The 18,797-nt window shown below is 47.6% G+C and overlaps 1 protein-coding gene across 1 annotated transcript in view; it reads right to left on the reverse strand.

Moving 5' to 3' along the window:
- The window catches only part of ppfia3 (PTPRF interacting protein alpha 3), a gene marked incomplete at its 5' end in the record, with an annotated part of 40,681 nt that overhangs the window by 18,614 nt on the left and 3,270 nt on the right, over positions 1–18,797 (reverse strand). Inside the window, 18 exons of the mRNA XM_080487186.1 lie at positions 585–684; positions 1,280–1,434; positions 2,389–2,522; positions 3,877–4,114; positions 5,148–5,341; positions 7,920–8,088; positions 8,567–8,646; positions 8,736–8,798; positions 9,864–9,995; positions 10,388–10,471; positions 12,135–12,269; positions 12,449–12,542; positions 12,618–12,670; positions 12,973–13,065; positions 13,156–13,284; positions 14,973–15,032; positions 15,113–15,352; positions 15,441–15,542. Of these exons, the coding sequence (XP_080343312.1) occupies positions 585–684; positions 1,280–1,434; positions 2,389–2,522; positions 3,877–4,114; positions 5,148–5,341; positions 7,920–8,088; positions 8,567–8,646; positions 8,736–8,798; positions 9,864–9,995; positions 10,388–10,471; positions 12,135–12,269; positions 12,449–12,542; positions 12,618–12,670; positions 12,973–13,065; positions 13,156–13,284; positions 14,973–15,032; positions 15,113–15,352; positions 15,441–15,542 (2,255 nt within the window). The remainder of the gene's footprint in view (positions 1–584; positions 685–1,279; positions 1,435–2,388; positions 2,523–3,876; positions 4,115–5,147; positions 5,342–7,919; positions 8,089–8,566; positions 8,647–8,735; positions 8,799–9,863; positions 9,996–10,387; positions 10,472–12,134; positions 12,270–12,448; positions 12,543–12,617; positions 12,671–12,972; positions 13,066–13,155; positions 13,285–14,972; positions 15,033–15,112; positions 15,353–15,440; positions 15,543–18,797) is intronic.

The following is an 18,797-nucleotide window of genomic DNA, read 5'->3' on the forward strand; positions in this document are numbered from 1 at the left end:
GCGATAACTCCAGTGATAACTCCAGCAATAACTCCAGCAATAACTCCAGCAATAACTCCAGCAGCGATAACTCCAGCGATAACTCCAGCAATAACTCCAGCAGCAATAACTCCAGCGATAACTCCAGAGACAACTCCAGCGATAACTCCAGCGATAACTCCAGTGATAACTCCAGCAATAACTCCAGCAGCAATAACTCCAGCGATAACTCCAGAGATAACTCCAGCGATAACTCCAGTGATAACTCCAGCAATAACTCCAGTGATAACTCCAGCGATAACTCCAGAAATAATTCCAGAGATAACTCCAGAGATAACTCCAGAGATAACTCCGCCCCCAGCTGATGACGCGTCAGACCCCATCTAGCTCCGCTCTGGTCCAGCAACGAAGTGGGGCCAGCGTAGCACCAGCTTAGCCCCTGGTAGTCCGGGGCTTTGGCAGTGGAAAGACAAAGAACTGGTGCTCAGTCTGGTCCTGGACCAGAACTAGAACCTGGTTCTTTCCGGTGGAAAAGCCCCTGTGAGAACAAAGTGATCTCCACTTCACCACTGAGCCAATCAGCACAGTCAGAACCCGTCACCTACTTCTTCTTGCTGCGGCGGTCTTTATCAGCCGGACCCAGAGTCCCGGTCTTGTTCATGGCCAGGGGGTCTCCAGAGGCCAGGTCCTCAGAGGGCGTTGACGCTGCCACACACAGCAGGTCAAAGGTCATTAGCAGTACAACTCTTATAGCCGCGAATGAATGACTGAGGCAGGAGCAGCTCTGATACCTTCCTGATCCCTCCTTTCTCCTCCATCTGTTTACCCTTTGATCTGATCCCTCCTTTCTCCTCCATCGGTTTACCCTTTGATCTGATCCCTCTTTTCTCCTCCATCTATTTACCCTTTGATCTGATCCCCCCTTTCTCCTCCATCTGTTTACCCTTTGATCTGATCCCTCTTTTCTCCTCCATCTGTTTACCCTTTGATCTGATCCCCCCTTTCTCCTCCATCTGTTTACCCTTTGATCTGATCCCTCCTTTCTCCTCCATCTGTTTACCCAGTGAGGCTGATCCCCCCTTTCTCCTCCATCTGTTTACCCAGTGAGGCTGATCCTTCCTTTCTCCTCCATCTGTTTACCCAGTGAGGCTGATCCCTCCTTTCTCCTCCATCTGTTTACCCAGTGAGGCTGATCCCTCCTTTCTCCTCCATCTGTTTACCCAGTGAGGCTGATCCCTCCTTTCTCCTCCATCTGTTTACCCAGTGAGGCTGATCCCTCCTTTCTCCTCCATCTGTTTACCCAGTGAGGCTGATCCTTCCCGCCCGGCTTGGCCCATCCTGCCTTTTTCTTTCTTTCCAAAGAGCCGACCGATGGAAGACTTTATGCTTTTCTTCTTGCTGGACTTGTGGAGAGAATCCTGGCTGCTGTTGGAGCTGCTGCCATCGGCCAATAGGCTGGAGGGAAGAGAGGGAACAGAGAGGGAACAGAGAGGGAACAGAGAGGGAACAGAGAGAGAACAGGGAGGGAACCGAGAGGGAACAGAGAGGGAACAGAGAGGGAACAGAGAGGGAACCGAGAGGGAACAGAGAGGGAACAGAGAGGGAACAGAGAGAGAACAGAGAGGGAACAGAGGGAACAGAGAGGGAACAGAGAGGGAACAGAGAGGGAACAGAGAGGGAACAGAGAGAGAACAGAGAGGGAACAGAGGGAACAGAGAGAGAACAGAGGGACACTGAGTTTTATGGCTTTAAAATTTAAAGCTTTTGGCTCAATGACTGTAAAATAAGGCTCTAATTCTGACAACATTCTTCATTCCAGTGACGCTGCAATGAAAGATGACAAACTGGCATCAGCCTCAAAGCCATGGTGTCAGACTGAGTCTGTAAAAACTCCCAGAATGCAACAGGAGAAGCTTTTTAGACATTTCACTGTATTTTGCTCCAGAAGATAAAATCTTAAGATTGTAGTTATTTTCCCTCGTAATTGTTTCGTTTTGTGAAAATACATCATATATTTCATTACGTATACTCTGCAACCACAATGAAGAAACCTTTAAAGTTTTACTGTAAAGGTTATTAAGGCACTATTTTACTGGTCCAGCCCACTCAGGATGAAATGAGGCTGAATGTGGAACATGAACTAAAATGTGTGAGGCACAACAGTTGCGGCAAAATCATGAAGTTATATTTCATGGTTCATGTTTGGATTTTTCATCAATTATTTTTATTATACATTCAGTCCCAAAGAAACTCGTTTGGCCAAGATTACCGCTACTTTTACCAAAAATGTATTTTCTTAAGAGCTGAATAAAGAAATATAACAGCAACCTGAGAGAAGAACCCAAATTATGGTCCGGTCCAATCTGGACCAGCAGAGCTGATGGTATCCCCGACCCGAGGCGGACTCACCTGCGGAACTCCCGCGGGTCGTCCAGCAGGGCGCCGGGATGAGTGAGGGTCATCCGGTCCAGTCGGAGCGCTCGGGGGGTGGGAGGAGGCGTGGAGTCCAGCAGGGCCAGGGAGCGCTCCTCGTCTTTGTTGTTCTGACAAACAGTAACGTCACACTGCTGATGCCTCTGTGAGCTTTAGCATTAGCAGCTTTAGCATTAGCAGATGGCTGTGCTCAATGTTTCCTGGAGGAGAGCTCTTTTATTTCCATGTGTTTCTATTTTCATGCAGTTATATTTATTTATTGTTTTGTTTTCTGTGTTTTTAGTCCCTTTTTTTTTTGACTGCAAGCTACTTTTTATTGTATTTTTATCAATGTAAAGTACTTTATAGAACTACATGTTACTGTAAAGTGAATAGTTTACCAAGAATCAACATTATCTGCTACCTTAAATAATCATAAGCTCAAATTGATGCAATAATACTGACTTGACCACATTATTTGGGAGAGCTTTGAAGCAGTTAAATCCAATGTAACTAGTTACTTTTTAATTAGAGTTTAAATAAGTAACTGAAAAAGTCATCAGTTGTGACGATCAGCAGAATTAGTGGAAGATGAATTTCTCATATTTGGGGATTTTAACAGTTTTTCTCATACAAATACTCTATATCATAGCCCGTCAGACTCCAGCTGGAACCTCAGAAGACGTTTTTAAGATCTGAGCTTCAGTTTGGGACGTCGTCACAGTTTAAGATCAGAATCAAACTTAAAGTTGCAGCTCAGGTCACCTGGACTATTTACTAAGTTGAGCTGCTGCAGGTTTAGGCCGCTGACACAGATTTTTCACCCCGACATAACGGTAAGTTGTGGCGTCTCTGCAATGTGTTGTCCCCCTCCTGTCTCACTCTGTCCCTTCCTATCCTAATCTTTTATGTATTTCTAAATCCTAAATTCAACTAGCGCAGCAAAAAGTGAGTGAATCTGTTGGTTCCGGCTCTTGAAGGCTCATCCACACGCTTTACACACAGAAATACATAAATGTACCTCAAAGGCTTTTAGATTCCAAACATCCAAAGTGTTGGACTCAGTACATCAGACTGGAGCCAAGAAGAGTTCTTCTTGAGAGAGGAGGAGGAGGTCAGAGATAAGCATGATGGTGAGAGCAGGACTGGCGCTAAGGCTAATGGCTAAGTGGTGGTAGTTTGTGTTTGTCAGCATTAGTAACAAAATGCAGGAAGCTTTTCCTCCACATGGAGCATAAAGAGACCCGAGAGTAAAGAGCCTCTGGACCGGACGCATGTTGTTGTTTCTTTGGTTTAGAAACATTCCTGCTATTCTGTCCTGAACTCCCACCTCAACGCTGTCGCCCCGAGAAGCCGCCAGCGTCGGCTTGCTCTCAGCCGACTGCACCTTTTATTGCCCCGGGCAGGGGTTAGCCATCCACCCGCTCCCGTACGGCTGCAAACTTCACAAACTGTGGGACAGTGGAGTCGCTGCTGCAGCGGTACCTGTCGGTCAGTCTCGCGGGCCGGAGAGTGAGGCAGGCGAGGGGTGGAGTGTCCGGAGCTCGGGGGAGACGGCGAGGCCAGCGTGGAGGACGTGATGGACGACGGGATGAAGCCCCGCCCCGTGGCGTCTCTTCCCAGGGAGGAGGGGGGGATGGGCGGGCTGTCCAGAGCCACGCTGACCCGGCTCTCGATCTCCTCCGCCCGCAACTCCGTGTTCTCCTTCTCCTCCTGGATCAACCTGTGGAGACGAGGAGGTTCTGTCACATCAGTGTCCTCATCAAACCCAATCAATCAAACTGATCAGCACAAACCATCCAGATTCAATAAATCCTCATTTCTTTATCAACCATGAAGATCTCCTCACCTCACGCTGATATACCACTGAAGAGCAAATCCTCATTTGGACGTGCTTCTAAATAACATGAAGGTCTCACAGCGAGCAGCTCGCCACGAAGACCACGGAGCTCTTTCTGTCAATTCTATGATTCAGAACTCGCTGATGATCTCAGAACAAAGAACTGAAGACGATGAACAGAGTTTAGAGGGTCAGACTAGGTTACAAAGAGAGTCTCTGTGTTTCACCTTCTTCTCTACGAGGTTCAAAATCACTACGTTTACATTTACGTGTATTTTCTTTCTCCTACTTGCTTGGTAGTAATGTTGAACTGCGCCAGCCTACAAAAGTGTGACTGATCCTACAACCTGAGATTGATCTGGAGCAGGTGGAGCAGGTGGAGCAGGTACTGCATGTGGAGCAAGTAGAGCAGGTAGAGTAGGTGGAGCAAGTATAGGTAGAGTAGGTGGAGCAGGTAGAGCAAGTAGAGCATGTAAAGTAGGTGGAGCAGGTACAGGTAAAGCAGGTAGAGCAGGGAGAGCATGTAGAGCGGGTGGAGCATGTGGAGTAGGTGGAGCATGTAGAGTAGGTGGAGCAGGTAGAGCAGGTAGAGCATGTAAAGTACGTGGAGCAAGTACAGGTCGAGCAGGTAGGGCAAGTAGAGCAGGGAGAGCATGTAGAGCGGGTGGAGCATGTGGAGTAGGTGGAGCAGGTACAGGTAGAGCAGGGAGAGCATGTAGAGCGGGTGGAGCATGTGGAGTAGGTGGAGCAGGTACAGGTAGAGCAGGGAGAGCATGTAGAGCGGGTGGAGCATGTGGATTAGGTGGAGCAGGTACAGGTAGAGCAGGTAGAGTCGTTGAGCCAGTTTCTCTCCGAGGTGCAGATGTTTTATCTTGAGGCAGCAGTAGAGGGCGCTGTGGCCCAGACCCCCCCTCACTTGATCTCCTTGTTGATGGCCTCCAGCTGTTCCTGCAGCATGATGGCCAGGGTCTGCACGTCCGTCTGTCCGCTGGGCGACAGCAGCTCGGAGCCGAAGCGAGGCTCGCCGTCGTCCTCGTCGTCGGAGCAGCCCATGTCCATGCCGGGCTCGTACCCGGTCCCCAGCAGAGCCCCGCTCTCCCAGTCCGGGTACTGTAGGGAGGAGGGAAGAATCCCGGTGATCCTCAATAAGGTTCCATCAGGTTTCAACAGGAATCAGTGAAATCCTCTTTATAAAGCAGATTTCACAAACATCAGTTTTGTATGGATCAGGCTTCATGGTATCAGTAAGTACTCAGATCAGTACTCGGTATTGAGGAACTAAAGGGTAGTACTTGTACTCGTCCTTTAAAAACTGGAAACATTTAAGTGTTTAATCACTGATTTGAGTTTTAAACTATTATTTTACTGTCTTTACTTTGAAATCCTGATATTATATTTTAGTTGTATCCCATACGTTTAGTTTCTGTTTTCTTTTGATTGTTAAAGCTGATATTTTCTGATCCATAAAATACTTTTGAACTTGATATATTATATTAATGATATTTATTGATTTGAGGTAAATTAACTCACCCCAAAGCGCCTCACATGGTGCATCACATTCACACACCACTGGAGGCGCAAGGCGCAAGGCGCTGTCACGCCAATGGAGGCAGTTCAGTGTCTTAGGGTTAGGGGGTTAGGGTTGGGGGTTAGGGTTAGGGGGTTAGGGTTGGGGGTTAGGGTTAGGGTGTTAGGGTTGGGGGTTAGGGTTAGGGGTTAGGGTTAGGGGGTTGGGGGTTAGGGTTAGGGGGTTAGGGGGCTAGGGTTAGGGGGTTAGGGTTGGGGGTTAGGGTTAGGGGGTTAGGGTTGGGGGTTAGGGTTAGGGGTTAGGGTTGGGGGTTAGGGTTAGGGGGCTAGGGTTAGGGGGTTAGGGTTAGGGGGTTAGGGTTGGGGGTTAGGGTTAGGGGGTTAGGGTTGGGGGTTGGGGGTTAGGGGATAGGGGGTAGGGTTAGGGGTTAGGGTTAGGGGGCTAGGGTTAGGGGGTTAGTGTTAGGGTAAGGGTTAGGGTTGGGGGTTAGGGTTAGGGGGTTAGGGTTGGGGGTTGGGGTTAGGGGGTTAGGGGGCTAGGGTTAGGGTAAGGGTTAGGGTTGGGGGTTAGGGTTATGGGGCTAGGGTTAGGGGGTTAGGGTTGGGGGTTAGGGTTAGGGGGTTAGGGGGTAGGGGATAGGGGGTAGGGGTTAGGGTTAGGGTTAGGGTTAGGGGTTAGGGTTGGGGGGCTAGGGTTAGCGTAAGGGTTAGGGTTAGGAGGTTAGTGTTAGGGTTAGATTTTTTATAGGGTTAGGGGTAGGGGTAGGGGTAGGGGTTAGGGGGCTAGGGTTAGGGTTAGATTTTTTATAGGGTTGGGGTTAGGGTTAGGGTTAGATATTAATATTTTTGTTTGTTTTCTTCTTAATTAAATCGATTGAATTCTTCACAAGCACAGTGAACACCAACACTCTCGGTTTGTGGTTCTGTTCCTGTTCTTGTTTTGGGTTATTTCATTTATTTAAAAGCTGATCATTTTTATTTTGAGATTTATGAATGTGATTATTTATTTTATTATTTAATTTCATCGCTGATATTTAATAATTTCCGCCTCATAAATATGTTATTTCTTGGTTTGTTGGGATCTTTCAAGTTGGACTTCAGACGTGAGGAAAGCCTGAACCCGGCGGAGACGAGACGGAGCCGTCCTGACAGCTGCTGGATGGATCGCCTCGAAAACTACAGAAACATTTCCTCAGGATGAATTCTGACAACTTGTCAAAATTATAATTTGGTTTGTGGCCAAATACCTGCAGGCTTCGCTCGCTTCCATCAGCCTGAAACCACGAAGCGGCGCTCCGAGTCGTTCAAGTCAACAGTTTGTGGAACGAGGTTGTTTGACACACAGAAGCTTTTCTTGGTAGAATTTATCTGTAGAAACCCGGGATGGAGCGGAAACAACCGAATCCCCAGACCCCAGCTGAGATATCAGTCACGCTGCCATGAAAGTTTGTAAAAACCCCCATAATGCAACAGCCAGAGAAGTTTATTGAACTTTTCTTCTGGATTTTACACCAAAAGGTTTCCTTCCAATTGGATGCTTGTTGAGATTGTCGTCATTTTCTATCTTAATTCTTTAGCTTTTGTAAAAATAGCAACATTTCCGTCTCGTATACTCTGCGCCACAACAAATACAAACTTCACAGTTTAAAAGTTATTAGGGCACTTTTTCAGAATAAAAGCTGACTGGACGTGATCCTGAACTAAAATGGTTTTGACACTCTAGATCTCCAGTTCAGATGTGAGTTCATAGAGCGGCACGGCAGATTGAAGAACTCTGATTTATTCATTCCTGCTCTTCCTCCTGCCACATGTCCCCCCCCCCGTTACGCTGGCTCTCCCTGCACTGAATCCACACCAACGGAAAACTAAGTCGTAAAGTTCAGAAATAAAAAACAGAAAACTTTTGTATTTCTTTGGTGTCCGTTTACATCACTGTTTATAGCGTCTTGTTCTCTACGTGCATGTGTGTGGTTTCTTTACAGAAACAAACAGCATCACCCACTATTAGCCAAACAGGAATATATATATATATATATATATATATATATATATATATATTTTTTTTTTTTTCGACATTGTTTTTCAAAATGTTTCCACATAAATGTGAAACTTTTCTGAAGTGAAGACATGTCAACGAGGCCTAAATGGTGCAAACACTCACCTTGGTGGAATCCTCGCGGGCGGAGCTCCAGCGGGCGCGGTGACTCCGTCTGACCACGCCTCCAGCGGTCGCGGTGCCGAAGGGGTCCAGGTGAGTAGTGGAGCCTACAGGGAGGGACCCGCCTCCGTGGGAATACCTGAGCTCCAGAGCGCTGCCCGGCAGAGAGCGACTGCGACCGGCCAAGACACAAGAGTAATTATGACATACCGTACTTTCTGGACTATTGACTGCACTTGAATATAAGCTGCACCCACCAAATTTAAAAAAGAAAACAAAGAAAGATCGGAGTTACGTGATGCACCTGAACGCATCACCCATGTATTGGTGGCATGAAGCTCGAAAAACTGTAAAAATCCAGAACTTAACCTCGTTGTTCTTTAAGCCGCAGGATTAATATGTTCATCAATTATCAATCCTTAATCTGATTTGTGTTGTTATGTAATTATTATTGTTTGTATGCAGCTAAACTGGTGAAAACAATGATGCGTGTGGGATTCATCATATTAGTGTGTGTGTGTGTGTGTGTGTGTGTGTGTGTGTGTGTGTGTGTGTGTGTGTGTGTGTGTGTGTGTGTGTGTGTGTGTGTGTGTGATGTTGGACATGACAGGAGCAGCCCAGGCCTCCTGAGCTGGACTAAACAGAGCCACCTGGAGTAGGAGCCGCCGGGCCGGGCCCTCAGCTGGTCCAGCTCCAGCTGAATCCTCTCCAGCTCAGCTATCAGCTGGTCCTGGTGGAGGAGAAGCGATAACACAGAGAGCTTGTCAGCTGGCAGAGGTGAGGCCGAGGTGAGGCATGAAGAGCAGAAGGTGAGGCTACCTTGTTTGCCAGGAGATCATCCTGGAGTTTCTTCATGTTGGAGAGTTCCTCTGACAAGGCGTTCTGCAGAGAACCAAGCAGGAGGGTCAGACTGGGATTATATCCAGATGGGCGACAGCTTTTCATTCAGGAGTAACTTTAGTGGTAATTGAGCCGTTTATGACAAACTATAGTTAATCAAGATAGTGCAAATAAAAAGAAGTCTGCAAAGAATTAAAATAATGTCACAGAAACCATGTTGACATGAAACGGCAGCGGCGTGTGGGCGGGGCCTCAGAGGGACGCTTCAGGTTTTTTCTTCTCTTTTTTTACACCTCAGTTTCACATTTCCATCTCACCAGGTTCTCCGACAATCACAAATCATCATAGGTGGGGTTTTTTTTTTTGGGGGGGGGGGGGTTCAGAGTGACGCTTCATGTTTCCACGGCAACAATCTGAAAACGATATCTGTTCACTCAGAAATGCTGAAGAAGACGTAGTCAGAATGAGTTTCTCGGTTAAAAAGTGATTAGTGCAGCGTGCTGAGGGGTTCCTCAGTGGGTTCCTCTGGTTCTACCAGCTGGTTCTACATCTCCTGACTGAAATGTGAAAACCATGAATGCCTTTCCTTCCTCTTCACGTTGTGCTGGTCCGTCACATGAAATCCCAATAAGAGACTTGGCGGCTGGAATGTGAGAGAATGTGTAGAAGTTCATGGTGATCATTGCTCCGCCCCCTCAGGCCGCCCTATTGGCCTTCCTCGGGGTGTTGGGGATGTTCTAATCATGTGGTTTAGAGATGTGGAGGCAGGGAAAACATCGAGAGCAGGACAGGAGCTCTCCAGGACAGGACTGGGAGGATCTTTATTGTTTTTCTACTTTTTGCTTTATAAACTGATATTCTGAAGGATAATTGACTTTATATGGTTTCACCCAGAAAAAGAATCATTTTCCTCTAAAATAAATAGTAAAATAAATGTGAGTGGACTGATTCATGGACCCGTCGGCCTCCTGTTTTCAGGACCTGGTCAGCTGCTGGAGGGCGAGGACCCAGCTGAAGGAGGTCAACCTTCAGGCTCTCGCTCTACCGTTTTACATCAAGGAACCAGGCTGTTGTGGATCTTGGCTTTGGCTGGGCGGGTGGGGTCACCTTTTCTTCCAGGGCGGCCATCCTCTCCTTCAGATGGAGCTGCAGCCTCTCGTTAGACTCCGACAGCAGCTTGTCCACCGTGTCGGAGAGACGCTTGTTGTGTTCGTCGTTCATCCTCTCCCTCTGCCTCGCCTGAGGGAGGGAGAGAGAGAGAGAGAGAGAGAGAGAGAGAGAGAGAGAGAGAGAGAGAGAGAGAGAGAGAGAGAGAGAGAGAGAGAGAGAGAGAGAGAGAGAGAGAGCAACGTGAGTAAGAGAGATATTTCTTCTTCTATTTCTTTTTTTAAATTGTGCAATTGTGCAGTGGGGGTGAATGGGAGAAAGGGGGATGGAGGAGAGGAAGGAGTGAATGAAGTTAATAACAAGCATTCTGCTGGGCTGCCATAAAGATTTGGATCTAAACGGTCCAATAGAAGGTTTAGAAAATGAGTGTGCCTTTGTGATGTGCGACAAAAGGAGGGTGGTGGATGTGGTCGGATGAAAAATGGAGGAAGCGAACAGGAGACGGGAACGAGAGTGTGACTCACTCTTTGGAGCTCCTGGTTCTTCTCCTCCAGTTGCGCCTCCATCTGTCGCAGTCGCTCCTCAAAGTTCCCATGACGCTCTTCTGCCTGGGTGATGGGAGGGGGAGGAGTCAGAGCGCTCTGCAACACTAATACAAATTAACAGGAGGAAACGGCTTGTTGACCCAGTCCACCAATTAGTTACGTGCCTGTGCAGATCAGAGTGCAACAGGAAAGTTTGTTTACCTGCTTCTTAAAGGAGGTTAATTATATTCCTGCACAGAAGCCGTCCTTGTTCCAGCATGTTCCAGGGACTGCAACCACTTAGGAGGTTTGCTTAATGCCAGGAGAGGCAATGTAGTGCAAACTCTTCTTGGCATGAGTGGAGATTGTGTTTACAGGAACGCTCCAGGTTAACATATGTGCAATTAAATCAGTGAGACATGAAGCGTTTGTGCAGCGTACAGTTCTTGACGTGTCGAGCGCCCAAGGATCAAATAGCTGCGCTGCCTCGGAGCTTTCATCTCACATTGTTTTGCTTGTGAATTACTGGCACGGCTACTTAAAAAATAGTTTCCTCTGCCGTTTGACATGTCGTGTTTTATTTTGCTCACACGTGAACGCACTCAGATCGGTGTACATACAACGTGTTGTCATGTTTGCACCTGCCTCCATTACCGACACACACATAAATGCATGTCTGAGGTGCACGGAGGTGTGCACATGCACGCAAATATTTCTGCAGGTTGTGTGAAAATGATGCTATTTTTGTTTTGGTATGTCAAAACTGACCCAGTCAAATGACTGAACCGTGCTCCAGCAGCAGGGCCCCGGTTCCAGAGAAACACACACACTCAGTTTTCATGCCTTCCGGGGACATTCCTGCTCTGAACTCAGCTGAAACTGTCTAACCTGAAGCTCTCCTCAGTCTGACCCTAACACACGTCTTCGTCTGAATATAGTTCATGATTTTCTCCATAGGTCCCGACAATGTCACATGTCCCCGTGGATCAGTGGACAAACTGTCTGATGTCCCAACTCAACATATAACCCAGAATGTACTCGCACACATCAACGTTTTCAAGCTCTCAGGGACGTTACAGTTTTTAAATAGGACATGCTGCCATAATGAGCTTTAAATTGAAACTATAACCTTTTTCTTTGTTGTGGCTCAGAGTACACGTCAGGAAAACAATTACTACTGAAAATGACTCCAATCTCAACCTAAAGCCAATTCTAATGAAACTTCCTGGTCACACAATGAAATGTCCTATAAAACTTCTCCTTCAGCTGTTGCATTCTGGGTGTTTTTCCACCCTGACAGGTGTCTTTAAGGCTGCGCTGACAGCAAGCAGGTAGTTATCCTTTATGATAGCATCAGTGACATCTCAGCTCGGCTCTCAGTGTCCTGTTGTGTCGCTACTCGAAAGAAATCTGCTTAAAAATCAATGCTTAGTTTGAAATTCTTACAATTGTCTTGGTGGTTTGGCAGATTAGAGCCTCTAATGTTGGACTGACTGGCTCCCTGTCATGTCCTGCAGACTTACAGTCATTATGTAGCACTGACGTCGAAACGCAACGATTGCACTGATGTTCCTGATTAGGTTGGTGGTTTTCAGTCCTACACACACACACACACACACACACACACACACACACACACACACACACACACACACACACACACACACACACACACACACACACACACACACACACACACACACACACACACACACACACACACACACACACACACACACACACACACCTTGTTGAGGGCTGCCACTCTCTGGGCGAGCTGCGCCTCGATCTCAGGCAGCGTCTCGGCCCTCTGCAGCGTTTGCTGCAGCTTCTGTTTGGCATCATCCAGCCGCTCCTGAAGCTGCCGGTTCTTCTCCTCGCTCTGCAGGAAGACGGGAACAGAGGGAGTGGAGGTGAAACTGGGAGCGAAGACCGCCGAGGGCAGCAGACATGATTAAAGCTGTGGGGGGGTGAACTGATGGCACGCCAAAGCCAGAACGCAGCCAAGCTGCCAATCAGCTCCAGAGACACACAGGAGGATGAAAAGCAGCTGGGCCTCACCTGTCTGTGGAGAGACTCCTTGCTGGCCAACTCGTTCTCCAGCTTGTCTTTAGTGTCATGGAGAGACTTGGCCTCCCTCTGGGCGCTCAGGTACCTGCAGAACCAGAACACGGCAGCCGTGAGGGGGGAACATTCCTGAGGAAGGAAGAAGAAGAAGAAACACACCAACCTGCGCTCCAGTGTGGTGATTCTCTCCTCCATATCTTCTCTTTGACAGAGAGCCTGGCAGAGTTCAGAGACATGAGGACTTTACCAGACCAGAGGGGCAATTTACCAGGGGGGGGGGGGGGGGGGGGGGGGGGGGGGGGGACTGGAGCCTCTGGTGGGCTTTCTGTCAGTCAGCCCTGATCTGTAGGAACCAGCAGCTCTTCTTTACCAGAACCAGAGCTTCAGTTCTGGAGCCGTTCTCATCCTGTCAAATGCCTGTGCTTCTCCATTTTTCTGCTTCTAACATCAACGTCGAGGTCTTTGAATGTTCCCATGCTGCCGGACACATCACCTCACCTGGATTTGGTGAGTCTCACCTCCTTCACGTCCCTCTGAAGTTTCTGGTTGGCCTCCTCCGATCGGGCCAGCTCCCTCCTGGCGGACGTCAGCTGCTCCTCGATCTCCCCGACCTGACATGCAGGCAGAGCGTGAGGCCAGCTCACATGGTTGTGGGTGTTGTAGTTAGTTGTGGCCCGTCGGAGCGGTTCTGAATCCCGTACCTGTCGGCACATGAGGGCCAGTCTCTCTTTCAGCTGCCCCAGCTCCGACCGCTGACGCTCGATCTCACCCTCGCGCTGCCGGTCCATCTCACCGTCATCCAGGATGGAGGAGGGTCCGTTAGGAAGCCGCTGAGCGAGCAGACAGAGATTCACTGTGATTATCAGGGAGCTGGACGAGCTGGACTGGACTCCTCCAGGGAATATTATCAAGAAACGTGATGATACACTAATCCATCAAACCAGGGGATACTGATCAACTGGTCAAACTACGCTCCCATGCAGGGTCAGAAAGAAAGGAAATGACATCAGATCAAATCAGATCAAATCAGATCAAGTCAAATCAGATCAAATCAGATCAGATCAAATCAGATCAAGTCAGATCAAATCAGATCAAATCAAATCAGATCAAATCAGATCAGATCAAATCAGATCAAATCAGATCAAGTCAGATCAGATCAGATCAGATCAGATCAGATCAGATCAAATCAAATCAAATCAGATCAGATCAAATCAGATCAAATCAGATTAAGTCAGATCAGATCAGATCAGATCAAATCAGATCAAATCAGATCAAGTCAGATCAGATCAGATTAGATCAAATCAGATCAAATCAGATCAGATCAAATCAAATCAGATCAGATCAGATCAAATCAAATCAGATCAAATCAGATCAAATCAGATCAAATCAGATCAAGTCAGATCAAATCAGATCAAATCAGATCAAGTCAGATCAAATCAGATCAAATCAGATCAAATCAGATCAAGTCAGATCAAATCAGATCAAATCAGATCAAATCAGATCAAATCAGATCAAGTCAGATCAGATCAGATCAGATCAAATCAGATCAGGTTCTTCTCTGTGGCTCAGAAGTGCAAATCTGAGACTTTAGTTTCTACGTCCGTCGTCTCAGTGTGACGCTATTAACTACAAGCTTCATCCTTCATCCAATGATCTACTTCCATTGGGAATAAAAGTGTCAGTCCAATCTGAAACACACACACACACACACACACACACACACACACACACACACACACACACACACACACACACACACTAAATAGCAGTTAATGTATTTCTTAAAAACCCTAACGATCTACCTCAGTAACGTGTCTTCATGTGTCCATATTCATCTTAATGCTGCTTTTCATGCGTTAGGATTTAGAGTATTTTAGCACCTTGAGCAGGATTTGTGTCCATCAAACAGCTAATAAAGGCCCAAAGTGAGACAGAAGTAGAAGAGGTGCTTATTCAACACAATTCAGGATAAACTACAAATAACGAGTGACTTGAGAGCTGCTGATCGACTGCATATAGCTGCATTATCATTGTGTTTTAACTTTAAACTTTAAACTCTGCTTGGGGCTTTTTATATCAGTGAGCTCTGTGGAGAAGAAGATGAATGAAAAACTGTCAACATTATTGATTTATTGCATTAACACTATCATAACACACCAACTCTCCTTCTTATAAGAATATATAGTCAATTACTTTAATGTCCTCAATTCGTCTCAGCTTATTGAGCGAATGGGAAAAGGAATGAAGACGAGTTCATATTGTCGAAGTTGGTCAGGTTTCCTCAGGAAGGGGCAGTCCTGAACCCCTGAACCCCTGAACCCCTGAGCCCCTGAACCCCTGAACCCCTGAGCCCCTGAGTCCCTGAACCCCTGAGTCCCTGAGCCCCTATACCCCTGAACCCCTGAGCCCCTGAACCCCTGAGCCCCTGAGCCCCTGGTGTCATTTCTGCATATATACGACAGAAACGTGATGAAGTTGGTAGTTGAATCTAACTTTTTTTTAGAGCTCATCTCCTCACCTCTTTGCCGTTGTCCAGTCCTTGCTGCCGTCGCTTGATTTGATCCCTTAAGGACACAACCTGGCAACACAGGAGAGAATGGTGAAGCTGTAATGTCCTCTGGATTGAAACCTGTAGAAACTGAAGATTCGACAGCTCACCTCCTGATTGGAGGACTGCAGCTCCTCCTCCAGCGCCGCCACTCGCTCCAGAGCCACGCGCAGCCGCTCCCGGACCTTCTCGTCCAGAGCCTTGTGGTGCTCGAACAGAGACTTGAGGGCCTTCAGGACCTCCACCTCGCTGGACACTCCGGCCGGAGACTGGGCCTGCCTCTTCACCACCGTCATCCTCAGGCTGCGCTCGTGGCGAGACACCAGGCACTCCAGATGCTCCAGCAGCAGCTGGAGACACACGGCGTTCAACATGAGGCCAAAGACAAGAGGTCTGGGTGCTGTGAGGCTAAAGAGACAGCTGAGTGGACGGACTGACCCGCGTGTTGTTCCTCTCCGCCTTCAGCTCGGCGATCTCCTCCTCGCGCTCCAGCAGCTGCTCCCGGCACAGGTTCAGCTCTTTGGTCAGCACCGCAAACTCCTGCAGGGCCACAAGAGGGAGCCGCTATCCACTGAACTCCACTGAACTCCACTGAACTCCACTGAACTCCACTGAACTCCACTGAACTCCACTGAACTCCACTGTCTCCGATCGTTTGACAGGAAGAGTTCCCTCCTCGTCTCTCACAGGAGGACAGAGTCACATACTGTCCTTTTGTCCGGCTGCTTCACATCCGTCTTCATTTCATCAAATAATATTAAGATAAAAACGATATCTAAGAATGATCTCATCTTCAATCTGCACATCTGATGCAAAAGTTTACATTTTTACCCGTAACTAAAAAAATACAAATATAAAACATTAACAGATATACATATATATAAAATGGTGGCTCATAGGAGCTGCATTCAGAATCTGCTGTGTCTGTGTGAGCTGGACTGGCTCCGCCCACACATGCCCATCTTGGGAAGAGGAGGAAGTACTTCCTCTGGTGGTGCCATGTGCCAGAGCAGAGCTGCCTAATTGTGGGAGGAGTCAAAGGGAGGGCCTACCTTGATTGGGATTGGCTAAACCCCCGATGACACTATATAGGGTTTGATTCTGATTGGCTGGTTGGAGCAACACACTTTTTAAAACCTGAAACAAGCCAGGGACAGAGAGGACAGACTGTCTTCACTTCTGGGACGTCAGTCCAGGTATGGGGACGAGTAGTCCTGCTGGAGAACCTTTAGGAAGTGAATTTAGCAGAACATGATGCTTATAAACTTAAAGTCATGCGTACCATATCCTGGAGGGTTGAGATTACTGATATCCGTTGGTTCCTTGCAGAGCCATCGTCTTTTTAACTCACTGCCTCTAACTCATATTTAGGAGTTATCAGTAACCAACTTTTACCATTTCATCGATCAAATTACAGATTACAAACATGCATATTCATGTACAGTATATTTTCATTAACAATAAACAACTTTTTCCTCTTTATGATCAGACATTCAGTGGAGTCCGAGGTTTAGCCCCCCGGCCCAATTCCTGAAAAACATGAATTCTCCCCCCCAATAAGAAAATACACTAAATGATCAAAGTGAACAAATGAATTTTCAGACTTTACATTCTTCACATTTCAGATTCACATCTGGAAAGAAAAGATTGAAATGAGGGAAACAAATAAGAATCTTCCTCCCCCCGTCATGGCTTCAGATCTGCTCCCCAGTTTAAGGTTGATTAGTGACCAGTAGGTGTGTGTGTGTGTGTGTGTGTGTGCGTGCGTGCGTGCGTGCGTGCGTGCGTGCGTGCGTGCGTGCGTGCGTGTGGGCGTGCGTGTGGGCGTGCGTGCGTGCGTGCGTGTGGGCGTGCGTGCGTGCGTGCGTGCGTGTGGGCGTGCGTGCGTGCGTGCGTGCGTGCGTGCGTGCGTGCGTGCGTGTGGGCGTGTGTGTGGGCGTGCGTGCGTGCGTGCGTGCGTGCGTGCGTGTGGGCGTGCGTGTGGGCGTGCGTGCGTGCGTGCGTGTGCAGACAAGCATCACTTTCTAATCTAACCAGGTTTTTTACACCTGAAACTGCTTGAATTTCTGGTCTTCCATCTGACGGCCGTCCAGATAATCTGCTGTGATTTTGTGTAATTTACTCCGATTATATATAATTGTGAGGTTAGCAACATGATCGTTAAGCTAAAATCTGGTGCCTGGAGTTGAAGTGAATGGTCTCCATGGCAACGGGTAAAACAAAGACAGTGACATCAGCTGTGCTTAACTGGGATTACATGATGCAGAATAACGATCAGCTGATCGTGGCGTGACACACACACACACACACACACACACACACTGATGAACACGTGTGTGTTTATTTGGGGAAACAAAAAAAGACGTTCCCGTAAACAAGCCAGTAAATGTCATCATAACCCTAACCCTAACCCTAACCCTAACCCTAACTCTAACCCTAACCCTATTAAAGGTCAGCCGAACCCTAACCCTAACCCTAACCCTAACCCTAACCCTAACCCTAACCCGAACCCGAACCCTAACTCTAACCCTAACCCTAACTCTAACCCTAACCCTAACCCTATTAAAGGTCAGCCGAACCCTAACTCTAACCCTAACCCTAACTCTAACCCTAACTCTAACTCTAACCCTAACCCTAACCCTAACTCTAACCCTAACCCTATTAAAGGTCAGCCGAACCCTAACTCTAACTCTAACCCTAACCCTAACCCTATTAAAGGTCAGCCGAACCCTAACTCTAACTCTAACTCTAACCCTAACCCTATTAAAGGTCAGCCGAACCCTAACTCTAACTCTAACCCTAACCCTAACCCTAACTCTAACCCTAACCCTATTAAAGGTCAGCCGAACCCTAACTCTAACCCTAACCCTAACCCTAACCCTAACTCTAACCCTAACCCTATTAAAGGTCAGCCGAACCCTAACTCTAACTCTAACCCTAACTCTAACCCTAACCCTAACCCTAACAAAGGTCAGCGGCGCGTGGCGGGCGCCGTTATCGCTGCTCTGAGTCAACGCCATCACTTCATCACATCGGCGCCAGACGGCGCCTCACACCGCTCCAACGCCAAAATGCTGTTAGAAAGTACATCGTGTACATCGTGTACAGTGTGTATAATGTGTAGTGTGTACATTGTGTACAGTGTGTACATCGTGTACAGTGTGTACATCGTGTACAGTGTGTACAGTGTGTATAATGTGTACATTGTGTACAGTGTGCAGTGTGTACAGTGTGTACGTCGTATACAGTCTGTACATTGTGTACAGTGTGTACATTGTGTACAGTGTGCAGTGTGTACAGTGTGTACGTCATATACAGTCTGTACAGTGTGTACATTGTGTACATTGTGTACAGTGTGTACAGCCCCCACTGGGTGGAGAGGGGGAGGATCTGGAGGAAGGAGGAAGAGACTTTGTCCAGACGGTGCGTTCAAGGGCCGAAGGATTTCACAGCTTTGGGGATTAATTGTGTGAAAGCTGATGTTGGAGATGAAGCGTTTTACTGTTCCTCTACTGGACTGTTCCTCTACTGGACTGTTCCTCTGCTAGACTGTTCCTCTACTAGACTGTTCCTCTACTAGACTGTTCCTCTGCTAGACTGTTCCTCTGCTAGACTGTTCCTCTGCTAGACTGTTCCTCTGCTGGACTGTTCCTCTGCTGGACTGTTCCTCTGCTGGACTGTTCCTCTGCTAGACTGTTCCTCTACTAGACTGTTCCTCTGCTAGACTGTTCCTCTGCTAGACTGTTCCTCTGCTAGACTGTTCCTCTACTAGACTGTTCCTCTGCTAGACTGTTC

This window comes from Lipophrys pholis, assembly GCF_963383615.2.
Source record: "Lipophrys pholis genome assembly, chromosome: 19".
Taxonomy (NCBI): domain Eukaryota; kingdom Metazoa; phylum Chordata; class Actinopteri; order Blenniiformes; family Blenniidae; genus Lipophrys; species Lipophrys pholis.